This window comes from Plasmodium relictum (assembly GCF_900005765.1).
Source record: "Plasmodium relictum strain SGS1 genome assembly, contig: PRELSG_00_v1_448, whole genome shotgun sequence".
NCBI lineage: Eukaryota > Apicomplexa > Aconoidasida > Haemosporida > Plasmodiidae > Plasmodium > Plasmodium relictum.
In genome coordinates this window covers 12,841-33,193 of record NW_021628686.1, presented here as the reverse complement: position 1 = coordinate 33,193, position 20,353 = coordinate 12,841, and the positions used below count along the sequence as shown (strand labels likewise).

The window sequence follows — 20,353 nt, the reverse complement described above, 5'->3', positions numbered from 1 at the left end:
TCTTTTCTTTTTTAAAAAATTTTTTTTGCATGTTTCTTTTTATTTTAAAAAAAAAAAAAAAATTATTATTTTTTTTTGGAGAGAAATTGAAAAGAAAAAGATAGCAAGTGGATTGCTTTTATTTTATTTTAACTTTTATAGGTTTTTATTTTCTTAAAGTGATTTAATTAATTTTGTATTATACATAGAATTTATAATACAAAATTATAAAGGAGCCCTAAAACTTGCTCTTTATTAACTTGGATATTCATTACTTCTATCTAAGTCTTTGAATAACCAATTAATAAATCAATATGCTAATATAAATGAATTTTCTTTTGCTTTATATAAAAAGTAAAAATGTGAATTATTTTCTTATCGTTTAGATTAAAATAGGAGATTTTATTTAATTTATGGATATTTATAAATGAATATTTGTTTTTTTTTTTTTTTTATAAAAATAAGAATATTTACTTTTTTTATTTTTTGTTTTTAGAGGTATTAAAATTATTGTAATAATGTTATTTATTAATTGTTTTCCTAAAGTTCCTTACAAAGTACTTATTTATTAATTGTCTGCTCAATGACTTTTTTAGATATAATATGATGATTTTTAGTTTATATATACTTATTTTTACTATATATAGTAATATTTAATATATATATAACTTTTAATTTGAATTAAGCAATTCATATTGCTTAACAGACATATTTTTATTCTTTACAAATGTATTCCTATTTTCAAAAAATAAGTATATTCTTTTAATTAAAAACACACAAAAAATTAAGTTCTAACATATAACAAAAATTAAATTATAAATTATTCAATTGTTTTTCAAAATACATAAATCGAATACAACATAAACATTATATTTTTTTATACATTAATTTTTATATAAGTAAAAATTAATTCTCTCTTCAATTCAAAATACCAACAATTCCCAAAAAATATATTTTTTTTTTTTTATTTTTAAACATCTTTGTAATTTAAAAAAAAAAAATAACTTTATTTTTTTTTTTTTTGGGAAGTTGCTGATGTTGTTGAGTTGAAAGATTATAAATTTTTAATTGAAATATAAAAATTAATGTATAAAAAAATATAATGTTTATGTTGTATTCGATTTATGTATTTTGAAAAACAATTGAATAATTTATAATTTAATTTTTGTTATATGTTAGAACTTAATTTTTTGTGTGTTTTTAATTAAAAGAATATACTTATTTTTTGAAAATAGGAATACATTTGTAAAGAATAAAAATATGTCTGTTAAGCAATATAGAATTGCTTAATTCAAATTAAAAGTTATATATTTGGTTAATAAAAGATGTTATTAACCTTTTATAGTAAATTAAGTTAGTTTACTAGTTGAGTAAGTATAAGTTAGCCACGTATTGAAGCTAGTTAAAAAAAAAATATGTAGAGTTATTTTTTTTTTTTGGTTGTCGATTGACGTTTGTTCGAATTAGTTTATGTTATATTCAACGTATATTTTTGAAATAACATTGAACAAATTAGAGTTTTGACCTTTGTTAATTGTTATGAATTATATGTATGTTTTTGATTAAAAAAATAAATTGATTCTTTGTAAATAAAATCTCCTCTATAATAGTTTATCGTGTGTATTAAAAGATACAATAAAATTTAAATCAAATTAAATATTGTGCATCATAAGAAACTATTATATATATATATATATTAAAAAAAACAAGTATATATATATATTTAAAAATACGCATTTATTTATACATACTCTTTATTAATTTGCTTGTTTAATACTCTAGCAAAGTCACTAAGCTGGCAATTAATAAATCAACATGTTCAACTGTTATAAATGAGATTTTGTTTACAAAGAATCAGTTTATTTTTTTAATCAAAAACATACATATAATTCATAACAATTAACAAAAGTCAAAACTCTAATTTATTCAATGTTATTTCAAAAATATACATTGAATATAACATAAACATTATTTGTTTTATATCTTAAATTTTTTTAAGAGTAAAAGTTAATTCTTTATTTAATTCAAAAAACAAAAACAAACATCCAACAATTCCCAAAAAAAAAAAAAAAATAAATAATTTTAATTTTTTTTTTTTAATTACAAAGATGTATATAATAAAAATAAACAAAACAAAAAAAATAACTTTATATATTTTTCTTTTTTTTAACTAGCTTCAGTGCATGGTTAACTTGTACATACACGACTAGTAAACTAACTTAATGTACTATAGAAGGTTAATAACATCTTTTATTAACCAAAAGGATAAACATTTCTATGTATAAGTATATAATTAAAAATTAGCATATTTAGTTATACATACTCTTTATTAATTTGTTTGTTTAATACTTTGGCATAGTCATCTAACAGGTAATTAATAAATCACATATAAAAGTCGTCTCTCCTTATTTATAATCAAATTTCATATGTATAAACTGTTTTTGTCTTGTTTTTAATTCTCGACCTTCTGTAAATTATGATTCCACATCTTTTAAATTTAAAATTGATATCAATTTTCATTATTGTTCTGATTCTTTTTCTAGAACTTCTATAGATTCTAATTTTGAATCATCTTTTGACTTTAAAATTGGAGTAGATGAAACTTCTGATAATGTCTTAAAGGATAATAGATCTAAATTTTCTGTTTCATTCAAAAATTCAAATGGTGTTCTAACTGATTTTTCATCTAAAAATTCTATAGATTCTAATTTTGAATCATTTTCTGATTCTAAAATTGAAGTATGTGGAGCTTCTACATTCAAAATTTCAAATGATAACTTTTCTAATCCTGAACTTAAATCTTCCATATAATCTGATCTTTTTTTGTTATCTATCACTGATACTGATTCCGATTCTAACTTAGTAGAATCTTTTACAAGTTCTAATGATTCTAATGATGAAACTAAAAAAGATACTGCTTCTGAACTTGAATTATAAAGTAACAACATTTCCAATACTGATTCTAAATACGATGTTGATAATGTTTCTAATGATGATGCTGCTTCTAATTTGGATGTTTTTTCTAATGTTGATACTTTTTCTGATGTTAATTTTGGTACTAATATATTACATGATTCTAATTTTGAATATAACCTTTCTCCCTTACATTCCTTTTTTATTCCTCTATTTTTTGTATCGTTCATAATTCTATATATATACTGTTCAATTTCAAATTTTATTATATTCTCTTCTTTTTTAATCTTTGAAATATCATAATCTCCAACAATCTTAAATTTATATAAACGTGCTCGTTCCTCTATAAGCTTGTTAAAAGATCTTAAAGTGTTTAATCTCATTATAATGTATTTATTCAACATAGTTTTATAAATTTTCACTAACAAAAATTCTTTTTCTTTAGGAGTAAAATTACCAAGGATAATTTTATCCATTAATTCTTTTTTTGTTTCATCCATTATTTTTTTCCAAAAACCATTATATAGCATTCTGTTATAATGCATTTCCAATAAGATGTTTTTCATATATCTTTCTTTCAAACTACTACCAGATTCTTTTTTCATAGCTTTCTTATTTAATTCGCAAAGGATATTCATGAATATAAATTCTACCTCTTCCTTCGTATATTCTTCTTTATTCAACAATAAATAATTTTCCACATAATTTCTTAATAAAGATTTATTTTCCATCGTTTCTATTTTTTCCCTTTTTTCACACTCTTCATATTCTTTTAGGACATATTTTGTAGCTTCATCAATAAAAAGGAAAAAATTTTCTAAAGGATCTTTTAATTGACCATAAAAATAATTCAGTGCACATTTTTCAATACTAAATTTAGCATGAGCACAAACAATTTCACGAGTTCTTGTTTTAAATGGTTGCTTGATTTCCAATGAACCTCCTAATAAGAATTGAAAAGAGGTTATATTTTATAAATTTTCCTTTTATGGAAAAAAGTAATGTATAATTAAAAAGTAATAAACTTCATAATGCTTATTTTAAAAACGAATGATTATGCATATAAGAATAAATAATTTCTTTTATAGTATCAATGGAAATGTTTAAAAAAATATAATTTAATAATAAAAAATAGCTTCTTTTTTTTTAATTTTATTTTAAGATGTTTCTTACCCTCCGCACTTTCCCCAATATTTGATGATATCAATTTGATAAATAGTAAGATTCTAAGAAAATAAAATATTTTGGAGTTTTTCATTTTAATTAATATTAATAGAATGAATATAATACTTCTATTCCTTTTTTTTTTATAATAATTTTTATTCTAAACACACAATAATAAATATATGCAAAAAGTATTTTTTTTTTAATATGTTAATAAAAACACATAAACTACAACTTTAAATAAAAGAAAATTAAATTTTTATTTTTTATCTTATTTTATAAAATTCCCATTTAATTATGCTCATATATATATTTTTGATTATTAAAACTAATAAAAAAGGAATATTCTTTACTATGTTAAATATTTTTTATCTAAATACTTTAAAAAGATTTCTATTCAATACTATATCTTATCTTAATAATTTTAAATAATGAGAATAAAAAATATTATGTGATATATTTTTAAAATTTATCAATATAAAATATTAAATATTATAAAAACTCATGTAAATAATTATCTACAAAAAAAAATTTTGTAATAAATTTTTTCTTATATTGAAGTTTAAAAATTTTTTTAATCCAAAAGATTCTTTTATTGTTGGCATTATTTATCATTTTTCTACAAAAAATTGTTCTAGGAACTTAACTTTTTTTTCCAAAATAATATATTTTTTAGTTTTTCTCATATGTAATTGTTCATAATCGTACCTTATACTAGTTAATATCTTGTACTATTTAAAATTAAAAAATTACGGAATTTCTTTTATTTTTGTTATGTCTTCTTTTACTATATTGTGTTCATTTTGGTTAAAATAATATAATATATATTTAAAAATACATGTTATAAAATTCATATCAGCATTTACAACCACTTTAAAGAATCAAAAAGTTGCATGCAAATACTGATTTAAATTACAAAGTTTTATATTTTCATTCCTTTTTTACTCTAATAATAATGCTTAATATTTTTACTAACGCTAAAAAAAAATTATCAATCCTTTTCATATCTTTAGTATTTTTCTGTAAATTCATAGAAGATTTTTAATTCTTAGAAAAAATCTTTATTTTTTTTTTTTTTTTTTGCATTTTACTAGTAATTAAATACTTAAAAAATAATTATAAATATTTGTTATAGAAATAAACACAAAATTAAAAAGTCGAATACATAATAAAATAAAATTTATCTAGATATACTATGGAATTTTTTTTATATTTTCTAAATTTTTTTTAAAATTATCTTTATAAAAATAATATTCTTATTAAAGAAAATATATTTTTCATTAATATATATATATATATTTATTGTAAATTAATGAGATGAATTAAAGATATTTTTTTGGAATTCGGTAATTATGAATCTTAATTCATTAAAAAATAAATATAATCAAATAAAATTATTTTAGTCAAATATTTTTTTGTCAATCGAATGTGTCGACATCTTCCTTTGTATATATTTAAGATTTTATGTATAATGATGAGAAAATTTTTATTATATAAATGAAATTTTTCATTAATTTATGGTTATAATTTAGAGAATTAAATGAATTTATAAAAGAAGTGCAAGTGAAAAAAAATAAATATACAATATATATAGTTTCATTTTTATTATTTAATTATTATGTTAGCCAAATAAATATAAAAAGTATAACCAAAAAAGAAAAATGATATCTGAAGAATAACTGAAACACAGTTTTCCTTATATTTTATAAAATTTTTTTTAAATGAAAAAAAGTAATAATTATCAAGAACTCGCTATTTTACATGTATATTTTATTTTTTTAAATAAAATTAATTTTTTTTTATAGTTGTAAAATTATATTTTTTTTATTTTTTGAAGTCTTGAATGACTTTTCTAAAAATATTCATAAACAAAAAGAAAAAATATACTTAAAAAAGACTCTTAAATACAACAATAAAAAATGAAATAAATATAAATATTTCTTAAATTATATTTTATTTTAATAAAGAGAAAAATGTAACAAGAAATTTGTTTTTTGATACAAAAAATTCATAGATAAAATAAATGTATACATTAATAATATAAATTTAGAAAAGCAAATTAAATATAAAATACATAACAAATATATTTGGAATATTATATACTAATTTGTTTTTATTTAAAAAGAATAAAATATAAACATAAAAAACAAAGTAATATAATATATGTATATATTTACATATTTATTTGTATTTTTTATTTTAAAATTGCTCTTCAGGAAAAGTTTTAGCAATAACGTCATTACCTTTATGAAAACTAATCATATCATTGTCACATTCATAATCTATATATGTTTCATCATTTTCATCACTTTCACCATTTTCATTATCCTTTGTATTCTTTTTTTTATAAAAAACAAAGTATAATGCACCAGAACAAACTAATAAGATACAAAATGCACCTCCTGCGAATTTAACTTTATTAGTATTAAAGTTCTTTTGTTTATTGGATTCATGATTCTTCTTAACATATTGAAAATTTTTAATATCCTTTCTATTTATTAACATAATTTTTTGGTTTTTCAGTTGTTCTATTAAGTCTTTTATTTTATAGCTTTTATATATTAATTCTTTATATATTTTTTCTTCTTCTTGAATATATTTCTCATCATTTTTATTCTCTACTATATTATCATCTTTTAAGATGTTACTAAATTCTATATCCATTTTTTCTTTTATTGTATTTATAATTTTTAACATATGTTTAATATTTGTTTGCTCTTTTTCTAAATAATTATAATCCTTTTCAATATCATTAATTTCATTATTTATTTCGTTAGGATCCATATAATTATTAATTCTTTTTTCTCTTTTTTCAATTTTTTTATTTATTTTTTCTATTTCTTCTTTAATTTTACCATATCCTTCATTTTCATTAATTATTCCTTGAATCTCATTTAAATATTTTTTAATATTGTTTTCTTTTTCGTTTGAAGGTAATATTTTTTCAAAATTCTCTTTTATTTTATTTACATTCTGAATATTGCCATTAACAGCAAGAAGTGACCTGTTAAAGTCTAATAAAATTTTTTTATTTGTTTCTATGTTATTCTTTATGTTCTGAAAAATTAATTTTGATTCATTTGCTTTTTCACTAATTCTTTTAATGTAGGCATCTGATTCATCTGTAATTTTTTTATTTTCTTCCTCAGATAAATCATTATCCTCATATTGGTAATATTCTGTATCATTCAATAATTTTTGCACTCCTTCTATTAAATTAGAGATATGCTCTAGATATTTTATCATTTTTTTATTTTCATTACTACTGACATCTTCTAATTCTTTTATTTTAGGTAATTTCAATGAAATATTTTTGAATATTTCACTTATTTTTTCTGAAGATTCCTTTGTATATGTAGATGTAATGTTTTGTAACTCTTGCTCTTTTTCTTTTATATAATCTCTAACTTCTTTTAACATCTCTTTGTTATTTATTAATTTATTTTCTTGAGAATTTGACAATCCTTCAAAAAATTTTGCTATATCAAAGTATTTTTTAGAATGTTCTTCCATCTCTTCAAGTTTATTATAATTCATACTTTTATAAATTTCACTTATGTCCTTTTTTTTTTTTTGCAATTTTTTATAAAGATCTGTTAATGTCTGAAAAGATTCATTAACATTAACTGTATATTCTCTTTCATTTAATGTCGGAAGTGTATCTCGTATATTATTGATGACTTGTATAGCTTCTTGCTCTTGTATTTTAGAATCATTTGAATATTTAACAGCATTTTCAATATGTATTTTTTTATGATTAATCAAAGGATTTCCGATATGATATTTATTTAAAGTGTTAATATTATTATTCATAGAAACAACATTATTCTTTATGTATTCTGTAGTTGATTCAATGTATTTCTTTTTTTTTTGAATTAATGATTTATCTTTTGATATTTCAAAGTCAATATTAGTAAAAATTAAATCTAATAATAAAAATCTATCATTTTTTCCTAATTCCAATAATTCATCAACCGAAGATTTTTTTTTTAAAGCGTTTCTATATTTATTGTTTATTTTATTCATAATTTTACTGATATCATTTTTTACTTCTTCAAGTATTCTACTTGTATTTTCATTTTCTTTTGAGTTATTAATATTCTCTTCTAGTTCATCTAGAGAATTTTTAAACTCATTAGAATCAATTTCATTTATGTCTAATTGTAATTCATTTTCTATTGTACTCAATTGATGTTGGTATGAATTTATGGAATCTATCAATTTTTTGTATCTTTCATTTTTTTTAAGAATTTCATTATCTTCTTCATAAGTAATATTTAGCTCTTTAATTTTTTGAGATTTCTCAATTATGCCTTTTAATATGTTTAAAGTATTATTTGCCTTAATTTTTAATCCACTAATATATTTTTTTAACTTAAATCTAGATTTTATTTGCTCTATAATACTATGAGATTCGACAATAATATTTTTACCCTCATTTTCTTTACTATCTATGTCATCAGATTTTTCTTTTATTATGTTAACAATATTTTGTGCTTCATTTATAATTTCGTAATTTTCTGATCCTTCGATAATATCTATAAATTTTCCTGCTTCAGCAATATTGCTATAAATTAAATCTGATTCATTTTTATAAGAGGAGAATTTTGTTTTAATTTTATTTATTTCAGAATCCTGATTTTTTGCTTGATCTAATTTTTTCAAAGCAGTAGCTGCATCATCTAAATTTTTAATATCTTCAGAGTTTTTATTAATATTTGCTATATATAATTTTACCTTTAAATGTTCTTCTTCAGCAATTTTATATAAATCATATAATTGTTCTTTCATCTTAGATATTAATTTTAATGTTTCATCTTTTTTAATGTTGCTAACAATAGATAATAATTGGATCATTTCCTCTTTTTGCTTTATTAATTTTTCTTTTAGGATTTTGGCCATTTTTTTTTTTTCTATTGCTACTTCTTTGACCATAGAAGATTCTAAAACTTCTTTTGAAATATGAACTATTTTTTTATATGTTTCATTGAATTTATTATATATGTCATTAATCCTTCTCTTGGGATTTTCAAATATTTGTGTAACATCATTTTTATCTAATGAATATTTTTTATAAAAAATAACTGAAATGTCAATCATTGAGTTTATTGAATTCTTCATTGATTCCATATTTTCCATTTCCTGATCAGCTATTTTTTTTATTTCTTCAATAACTCCTTCATGATAAACTTTTTCATACTTTTCTAATTTATCTTCAGTGATATTAATCTTAATTTCTAATTGTTTTACCTTTTTTTCTTCATTATCCAAAAGAACTTTAGCGCTTTCAACTTTTTCTAAAATATTTGAAATTTGTTTTAAATGATTTTGTTCTTTTTTTAATATATTTGATGGAGTTTTATCATCTTCATTATCCCTAGTTGAAATTGAATCTACTCCATTTTCAACTGTGAAATGAATATTTTCTATGTCTTTTTCTATTTCCTCTATTTCAGATATATTAATATTCACATACGTTCTTAAAGTTTCTATTTCAAGTAATGCATTGGAAGATTTTTCATTATTATCATCATTTTTTGCTTTTACTCTATTAGTTTGTTCTTTTAACCCTTTTAATTTTTGCTTCATTTTTTCTATTGATTCTTTAATTTTAGAATAAACACTCTGGATATCATTTCTTACACCTATTACAATATTTTTCTTTTTTTCAGTTTTCATTCTTTCTGCTAAAATCAATGATTCATGTAAAAGGATATTCATATGTTCTTCGTATTCTAAAATTGATTTATAGCTTTCATTAACTTTTTGTTCATTTTTAGTTGCTTCATCTAGATAATATCCAGAGTCTTTTACATAATCTCGTATTTCTTCTATTATTTCTTCCGTTATTTCATTGTCTAAATCTTTTTTATGATTTTTTAAATAATTTATTTTATCATTTCCTCTTACTATTTTGTTGTGATGTACCGAAGAGGTTCCTTTGAATTTTGCAAAGTCTGTTATAATTCCATCTATACTTTTTATAGTACTTAAAATACTACTTTTATAATTTTTAATTTCTTCTATTTTATTATCAATATTATTTTCATCTAAACTTATTTTGATTGAATCCTTTAATTCTTGTGCATTTTTATAATAATTTATTATTCCAATCATTGTACTATTTAATTTTTCTAACTCATTTTTTGCTTTCTCATTTTCTATTCTAGCTTTGTTCATATTGTCTCTAATTTCACTTATAATACTTTTAAATTTTTGAGATGCCAACAAGTTTTCTATGTTTGCAATTTCATTTAATTTATTTTTTATGATACTTCTATATATTACAGCATCTTTTATATATTTTTCAACATCTTTTTTTATTCTTTCAAGTGAATTTTCTCTTTCAGAAGTAAATGCCTCTTCTTTTAATATATTAGCTTGTTGTGTTAATTCTATTATATTGTTATTATTTATTTTTGCATTATTAGCATGGTCATCATAGTTGAAATTTTCCAATTCAGTTTCTGTAATTTCTAAATTTGTTTTTAATTGTTCAATTTTTCTCTTAAATTGTTCAATAGCTTCAATTTCTTTTTCAGCTTCTTTTTTTTCATCATTAATTTGTTGTACAAAATCAAAAACTAACTCTCTATCATATTCTAATATAAATATTTTTATTTCATCTACTGAAATATGAAGTTCTCTTTTAGAAACATCAAGTTTTTCTAATATATTTTTTATTTTTTCATATATATCCTTCATATTGGATTTCTGATGATCTAAATTTTTATTGTTTTCTTTGATTTGGTTAGCTTCATTTATATGTTCTCTAGATTTTACTTTATTATTTATTAAGCTTTGTTCGTATGAGTTAATTTTATTCCTGTTTTTAATAATTTTTTGCTCTATTTCATTTATTTTTTTTTTATTAATTTCATTTTTAATTTTTTCTTTATCACTTTCAAAATTAACGTTTTCTAATTTTTGTTTCGTTTCCTCTAAAGTTCCCAAATTTCTGCTTGCTTCATTTGTGATATGCTGATATAATTCGTTTATATGATCATAATATAATTTTACAATACTAGCATTATGAATTCTAATTATATTATCAACATTTCCATCTAATTCTACATATTTTGATCTTAAATCATTTATTTTTTGTGTAATACCTGTTGATTCAAGTCTTTTATGTGATACCTTTTCTAAATGTGATTGTGCTTCATCTATTATTTTAACGCTATCAACAACTATTTTCAAATCTTCTGATGATTTCAGTAGATCTTCTGATTCTTTCTTTAAACCTTTAATTTGATCTACAATTTTTATTTTATTTTGTTCCTCATATAATTTTCTTATGGTGTCTTCTTTTACATTTTGTTCTAATGAGTTATCTCCACTAATTTCATTAATATATGCTTCTAATTTTTCTTTTAATACATTCATTTTTATTTCTAAATCATCAATCATATTTTTATTTTTATTAGATTCATTTATAACAAAGTTTAATATTTTAAATGTTACTATATTTTTATTTGAAATTTCAATAACTTTTACACTTTCATTTATTGAATCCGTTTCCATTTTAAATCTTTTTTGATGTTCCATTGATACGTCACCTATATAATTTTGATCAATGATTTGTTTTAACTTTATAAAATCCTTAACTTTTTGATTTTCCTTAAACTTTTCAAAAAATGATGATACATTACTGTACATTTTTAAATGATTTTGAAGATTATCTATAATACTATTTTCTGTGTTTAATTGTTCATTTATCTCATTTTTGTCATTGACAAGTTCTCTTTGAAGATTCAGAGATTCATTGAAAGTGTTTCTTCCTGCAAGTTTATCGTTATCTTCCTCTATATATTTACTCAAAAATTCATTTTTTCTATTAGTCATATCACCTTCATAAATTTTAAATCTTTCTTTTTTTTTTTCGTATTCACTTATTTTAGAAGCTAATATACTTGAAGAGCTATTAAATTGTTCAAATAAGGTTTTAATTTTATTATACAAATCGTCAATTAATTTCAATTCAACATCACTTTTAAGTTTCGCAACATTATTTATTGTATTCTCTATATCATCACTCTGTTTTCTAGCATTTTTTATAATACTATCTATTTCGTTAGATAATTGATTGGCTTCACTCAATATAGTATTAAGTTTGGTTAATCCCTGTGATTTGTAATTTTCATTATTTTTAATAAATAGTGATATTTTTTTCAATAAATTAGAATTTTTAATATCATTCAAAGAATCAAATTGAGTTTTAATTTGTTCTTTTATTTCATTTTTTCTTTTTATAAAAATACTCATATCACATAACGCTTCATTAATTAAATTCTCAACTGTTCCAAGATCTTCGTTCTCATTTCCATTAGAAGCATTAATTTTGCTTAAATCATTTATTTTTGAATTTATTTCCATTATTTTTTTTTTTACATTTTCCATAGCTATTTTTTTAGATTCTTCTTGTCGCTTTAAATCTCTTAGTTCATCATATCTTTGTGTAACAATTCCTTTTAATTTATAAAATTCATCCTTTAATCTATTTAATTCAGCTTGGTTAAGCTTTAACCTATCAAAAATGTCCCTTATTAATTTTATTTCATTTTCCGCATCTTTAATTCTTTGAAAAAAAATTCTAACTTTTTCTAAGTCTTTTTCATTGGGGAATCTTGATTCATTTTTTGTTATTTGAACCAAATTTTCTTTAGGTGTAATACTTCCATTTTTTTCTTTCATAGATCGAAACTCATTTTGCATGCTATTGTAATTTGAATTCATTTTTTCGAATTCTTGAATTAGTTGATTTTTATTAGTAGAAAATGTCGAAATATTGTAATTACTTGATAAGTCTCTTATAATTGCTTCATTCTCAGAAATTATGATACTTACAGAATCTATTATTGATTGCGAATCTGAAACAATTCTATGTCTTTCTAATTGAATGACTAGATAATCAGGTGAATCTAGTTTTTTTAACCATTTTTCTTCAGTACTTTTTAAAATATCTTCATAATTTTTTATTTTTTTTTCAATTAATAGCTTTTCTTCTTCCATCTTATTCAAAGCAACAAAAGCTTCACATCTGGCTATTATATTAGGTGTTATATTTTTTATTTCATCTTCACCACCAATAGTAGGTTCTCTTTGATTATTCCCCCTATGTGAACTATTGTTTTTTAAGTATTCAATCCGACCAGATAAAAAATTTTTGGCTACAGAAAAATTATCTCTATGATTTCCAATTTCTTCTAAAATATCATAAAACGATATCAGAATATCATTTTCTTCTATTTTATCTTGCTCCATATAAAATATTAGTGAATCTTCATATTCGAAAAAATCTTTTATAGAATTTAAAAAAGTATTGTTTGTATTATAACTAATAAGATCTACATTTTGTTTCTTAATATATTCCATACAATTTGTTGGATATACTTCAAATGCATTTTCTTTTATCTTAAATTTAATTCTATCAAATAATTTTTTGCTTTCTTGTTGAAAATTTTCAGCCATGTTTCTTGCATTATTTTTATATGCATCTACCTGCTTTACGTATGTATTATTGTAATATTCTATATATTTAGTAGAATCCAAAGTTGATTTTTTATTATCTAAAGCAATTTTTTGATTATTTATCTCTTCAATATTCTTTTGAAAAGAGTCTAAATTCGTTTCTATATCATGTTCTAACTTTCTAAGTAATCCATCTACATAATGGTACATAACCAATCCTTCTTTGTAATTTAAAATAGATTCATTATATTCATTATAAATTTTTAGGTTAGTATAAATTTTTTTTACCAACTGTTCGTATGTATTAATTTTTTCAGTTGCTTTTACATGATAATTTAAGTCCTCATTTTGAATGAAAGAACTTATTTCACTGCCCATTTTTTTTTTTTTTTCTTTCTGAATATTGTATGCTTTAACATGACGTGGATTATTTTTGTTTATATTCACATAGTAAGATGAATTTTGCTTAGTAATATAATTTTGTATATCCAGTGATTTTATATTTTTAGGTGAATTTAATAATGCTTTACCTTTGATTATTGAATTTTTATTTTTCTCATGTCTATTTTCACTTAAGTACTTGATATTTTCAGAAATTTCATGAAAATTTAATTTTTCTCTATTTTTTTTTTCTAAATTATAGTTAATAGATGAATCTTTTAAATCTATATTCAATTTATTTTGCTTTTTTCTAATTATTTTTTCATTACTTAAACCTATAAAATTACATATATATAATAAAAATTTAAAAGTATATTGACATAAATAATTAATACATAAAATTTTCTAAAAATTTATATAATGTAGATATGATCACATTATATCTCATAAACATATATATACATATTATATTACCAAAAAATATGAGAGAAATTACCAAGCATATTTCCCTTAGATTTTTTTTCTCCATATTTAAAATAGCGTAATTATTTTTTTGATAAATTTTATTTATTCTTTATATAAATATATATTTATACTTCTTTTAATGTATGATATTTGTAAAAAAGTCTTCGTTTAATTTATTTTTTACTTTAAATAATAAAATATACATATGCATTATCACATAGTAAAAATGAAATTAAAATGGAAAGGATGAAATACTATTATTCTATATAATAACTAAAAAAAAAAAACCTATAAGTTTTGAATACTATGCAAATTAAAAAAGTAAAGAATTTAATAGAACACAATCTAAACAAAAAAAAAAAAAAAGTGTTTAATAATAAAAATAGATAAATATGTGTGAAATTAAATTAAGAAAAAAACACTTATGGTAAATTTCTTATAAGAGATTCCAAAATAAAATCATTTTATCCAATAATTTCATTCCATTATAAGTTATAATAACAGATAAAAAGAAATAAATATAACTTATATACTTTTAATTATATATGATGTAAGCAAAACAACATTTTTTTTTTTGTTATAAAAATTAACAAGTCAAGCGTGTTAATATAGACATGCAACACTAGCTTCATCTCACTTAGTACCTCAAAAAAAATAGATCATTTTAATGATTCATTAGTAATATAATTCTTTAAAAGTGATCAACTTTTTTTTTATAACTTAAATAATGTTCCCTATTACTAAGCTTAATAATAAAAACTATTAATTTATTTATTTAATATAATTTTCCCCCCTTAATATAAATATGAAAATAATGGCAAATAATGCTTGAAAAAGTGTAAATGTTTGTGAAATATTTTTTTTCTAAATTTAGGAGATAGTTATTATAAATTAAATGTAGATAAAATAATAAATATGCTTTTTTTTTAAAATTATAATATGTATATAATTATATTATTAAAAAGAAAATTATATAAAGAATAGATACGACCCAGTGTAACCATTAACAATGTTTTTATTATTGTATTATAAAAATTTTCCACCATAAATATTTATTATATATTTGTGTTAATAATATATAGGAAAGAGAAATTTCAAAAAAATTATTTTTTTCAGATTTATATATTTATTGAAATAAGTTCTATTATATGATTAAATAAATTTTTGAAAAATAATTAAGTCGTTGATTTATTATTTAGTTGCTCAAAGTCTTTGCTAAAGTATTGAACGAACAAGTTAATAAATTGCATGTAGAGATGTCTCTACTTATTTTAATTATTAAAATTAATATGTTTATACTACTAATATGTTAATTATATACATATAATTTACGTAACTGAGCAATTAATTATTAATTTTAAAGTTTATATTTACTTTGGTAAATGTATCCGTTGATTTAATTAAAGTAAAATTAGATACTAATAAAAACAAAATTCTTTTTGTTTTTCTTTAATTAATTTATTCGACTTGTAGTTTATTAATTGCCTGCTTAATGTCTTTACTAGAGTATTAAACAAGCAGATTAATAAAAAGCATGTGTAGCTAAATATACAGATTTTTACATATATATACTTATTTTGTTTTATATAAATAGTGGTATTTATAATATATAACATTTAATTTGAATTAATAAATTATGTATTACTTAGCAAACATGCTTACTATTACATATATATTCCTATTTACAAAGAATAAGTATATTCTTTTAATTAAAAAAAACACACATAATTTATAACAAATAACATAAATTAAACTCTAAGTTATTAAATATTATTTCAAAATATACAAATTAAATACAACACAAACATTATACTTTTTATACATTAATTTTTATCTTTCAATAAAAAATTAATAATCTTTTAACTCAAAACGTCAACAATTTCCCAAAAAAAAAAAAAAAATTATTTTTTTTCTTTTTTATAGCTATCATCAGTGCATGGTTGACCTCTATTTTTCTAATTAGTAAGCTAATTTTATATTACAAAAGTTCAATAACATTTTTTTATTAACCAACTTGAGAAGAGCTTTTTGACAAATAATTAGTATGAAAGCTCATTACACTTCATTCATTTATATATTTTGATGATTCATAAAATAAATATCAAGCTATAGATTATTTTTATTCTTATCATAAATTCCATAGTTTAATAAAAAAAAATTAAAAAATTAATTTTGCTTTTTTATAAAAAAAATACAATTTACAAAAATTAAAAATTACATAAAAAATAAAAAAAAAAGTATATTTTTTATTTTTTGTTTAACTAGCATATGATTGTGTCTAAATCACTATTTTCTGCATGAGTATTTAATTGTTATATTGCAAAAGATTAATAATATCCTTTACTAGCCAATTGTAGCTAAAATTATATAAAAATAAGCATAATTTACAGAAATATTTATTCTGTATATATAAAAATATGTGTTTAATAAATTAAAAAATTTTATGAAAAAGAACCAAGATTTATTATGTTTTAGTATGTATTTTTTACCATTTTTAATAAGAGGTAAATATAAAACATTTTAGAACGTTTAATTTCTATAATAATAATATAAAATTAGTTAAAATGAATAATAAATAAAAAGTGATTGTACATTAAAATCCATTATTGATAAATAACACTTACAAGTACATAGAAACAAGAAATATATTATATTTTTGAAAATAATTTTTTAATATATATATATTTAGTTAATAAAAGATTTTATTGGCCTTTTATAATGTATAGAGTCAGAGCATTAGTCAGAAAAGTACGAATCATCTAAGCACTAACGCAAATAAAAAAAAAAATATATATATATATATATATGGATATATTTTTTATTTTTTTATTTTATTAATGTATTTTTTTTATTATTAAAAAAAAAAAAAGGGTAATTTTTTTTTTGTGTATGGAAAATTTAAACAATGAAAAAGAAGAATTAAATTTTCAAAAATATAAAAATTAGTATATAAGAAATAAATAAAAGAAAATTTTTTATTTGCTTTAATAAAAAAAAAGTATAACGTGTGTTATACTTAATTTGTATATTTCAAAATAACAGCGAATAACTTAGAATTTAATTTTTGTTATTTGTTATAACTTAATATTTGTTTGTATTTCTAAATTAAAAGAATATGCTTATTCTTTGTAAATAATTATGTATTTGTTAAAGTAAACATATGCCTGTTAAGAGATATAAAATTGCTTAGTTCAAATTATATAATATATATGATAAATATTTTTATGTATATAATAAGAATAAGTAAATATACTAAAAATCAGTGTATTTAGTTACACATGATCTTTATTAATTTTTTTGGTTAATACTCTAGCAAAGTCACTAAACAAGCAATTAATAAACCAATACTTCAATACATATTTATTTTTTTTTTTTGTATTTTTCTTATATTTATGTTAGTTAACGTTGTTAATATACAACATTAATTCCTCTTCATTAATTTGTAGTAATTTACTCCTTGATATAATATGAAAAATTAATTACTTCCTAACACTACTTTATATCTTTAATTATATTCAATTAATTGGTATTTGTTTATCTATTTCAAATTTCTCAAACTTAGATCTTTAAATTGTTGTCTATTTGAAATTAAACTTCTTGAGCATAAAATGATCAAATATAAAGTTCATGTTTTTTTTATTTATATATTCTAATATATATTTACCCCATTTTTCTCTATTTTTTTTTTCTATTCATTTCTTTTTATGAATATTTACATTAACCTAACATCGTTTTCATACATTAGAACCTATATTTTTCCATGACATTTTCCCTTTGTAAAAATAAAATAGTAACCTCTAAATGAAATATCTTTTATTAAGTTAGTAAAATACTTAATATTTATTTTCATATTCCATCCTTTCTATCCTCAATATAATGGTTCATTTAATTCATATATTTCATTTTTTCTACTTGTTCATATCCTTAAGAATAATACCATTAAGAATATTTTCCATATTTTTTTCATGATAATAGTGTATAAAATCACAATTTTTTTCAAACAGAAATAACAAATCTCAAGTTAAATTGATTATAAATATTCTTTTTAAAAATAGTTATGTGCATTCACCAGTTAAAATAAAATAAAAATAAAAAAAAAGACATTATTTTTTGTAGGTTGTTTTTATTAAATATATTATTTTTAATTTTACTTTTTTTGGAAAAATTAATTTTATGAATTTTTTAGATATAAAAATTATGTTGTCAAATTCAATTAATTTTTAAAAAATAAAAAAGTTGAATTTTCATTTTAAAGGAAAAACAAGAAGGATTTTACTTTATTACTTATTAATTTTTTGTGTGTTTTTGAAAAAACTGTTAATAACTTTGATTCAAGTTTACTTATTTTTTTTAGTTAATTATTTTACATAGTCAATAGTTTTAACGAGGATTTAACATTTTGATAAAAATAAAGGTATATTTTTATTAAAGTAAATAAAAGCCTCTAAAATAATAATTTCTCAATTATGTAAACTATACATGTAAATTTTACGCATTAGTAGTATAAATATATTTTTACAATAATTAAAATATATAAGCATCTTTGCATGTTCTTTGTTAATTTGTTTGTTCAATACTCCATCAAAGTAATTGAACGGTCAATTAGCAAATCATAAGAATAATAATGAACTAACATATAAGCTTGAATACTTGATTATACATTACACTGAACTAATAAATTATGGATATTTTTTTCTTAGAAAGGCTTTTTTAGTAATTTTTTTTTCAAAATACGCAGTGATTGATTTCATTTATTCACAAAATGCTTTAATACCCATTCACTAATTTATTTTAAATTAGAACAATAAACATATTGAGAAGTATCATAAAAATCATTGAATATCTCCTAAATTTCAGATTCTAAGTTAAAAATCTCTTATTTATTAAATAATCTAGTAAATGAGAAATTTTCAATACTTCTATTTTAGAGAGAAAAAAAGTGAACATAAAATAATGATTTTCTTATTATGTTTTCTTAAAGAATTAATTGTGAACAAATATAATTATGGGAAAATATTTTTCTATATTCTCAATGAGAACAATAATAAAATAATAACTTGTAATTTCTGAAATTAAAAATCAATTCCTCTTTTTTTAAATTAAAATTTTTTTTTTTAATATGTTTTATCATATCTTTGTCCACTATACGATACTTTATATTACTTTTCTATTATTGAGTTGATAAATATTAAATTAAAGAAATAAAATATTTTTGAAATTTTCTCTTTATGTCATTTTATAGATGTGCATATTCATCTCGAGAGTATAGAAAATAATTTTTCTTAATTGAAAATGCCAATAAATAAATAATCTATAAGTTATTAAAAAAAATTTTGTTTTTCTATTTTTTTCTATTTTTTTCTTTCTTTCAAATAAAAATGCCATATAAAAAATTTATTATAATATTACTATTTTATGAGAAAGTAAAATAATTAAATCTAAGCATATCTAAAATTCTTGTTGTAAAGTCTATTAGAAAAAAAAAAAATTAACTTATTCGTATACGAATGATATAAAATGATATTATTATTCATTATAGCATATTTAGTAATTGGTCAATATTAACATTATTAACCTTTTTAAATGAACGATTTAGTAAAGTGAGGGGAATTATCTATACATTTAAGATATTTAAGAATATGCCTTAATAATATAGTAGTCAATAAATAGTATTATTGTCCTGTTTACAATTGTAATAAGAATAAATAGAATGTAGTTTAAATTTTAGTTGCATATAAGAATTATTTGAGGAAAACATGTACTTTAAAATATGTTCACTGTAATACATATTTTAATATATATACTAAAAAAATTAATATATATATATATTCATATAGAATATTTTTTTTTTTTCTATTTCTTTTTAAAAAAAAAAAAGAAAGAATTAATTCTTTTTCTTGTAGTAAATGATAACAATTATGTGGAATTTAAATATTAACTTAAATCAAAGATAAATAATAAAATTGATATTAAGTGATAA

The 20,353-nt window shown here is 19.4% G+C and overlaps 2 protein-coding genes across 2 annotated transcripts; both read right to left on the bottom strand.

Annotated features, from left to right (window-relative positions):
• Window positions 1-2,498: 2,498 nt before the first annotated feature.
• On the bottom strand, window positions 2,499-4,150 carry PRELSG_0030800 (hypothetical protein; the record flags this gene model as incomplete). Its single annotated transcript, XM_028676200.1, has 2 exons — window positions 2,499-3,835; window positions 4,066-4,150. 2 exons carry the CDS (start codon window positions 4,148-4,150, stop codon window positions 2,499-2,501), a joined length of 1,422 nt encoding a protein of 473 aa, XP_028531210.1.
• Window positions 4,151-6,255: 2,105 nt separating this feature from the next.
• On the bottom strand, window positions 6,256-14,437 carry PRELSG_0030700 (reticulocyte binding protein, putative; the record flags this gene model as incomplete). The annotated part of the gene is made up of 2 exons (XM_028676189.1): window positions 6,256-14,313; window positions 14,405-14,437. 2 exons carry the CDS (start codon window positions 14,435-14,437, stop codon window positions 6,256-6,258), a joined length of 8,091 nt encoding a protein of 2,696 aa, XP_028531209.1.
• Window positions 14,438-20,353: the final 5,916 nt, after the last annotated feature.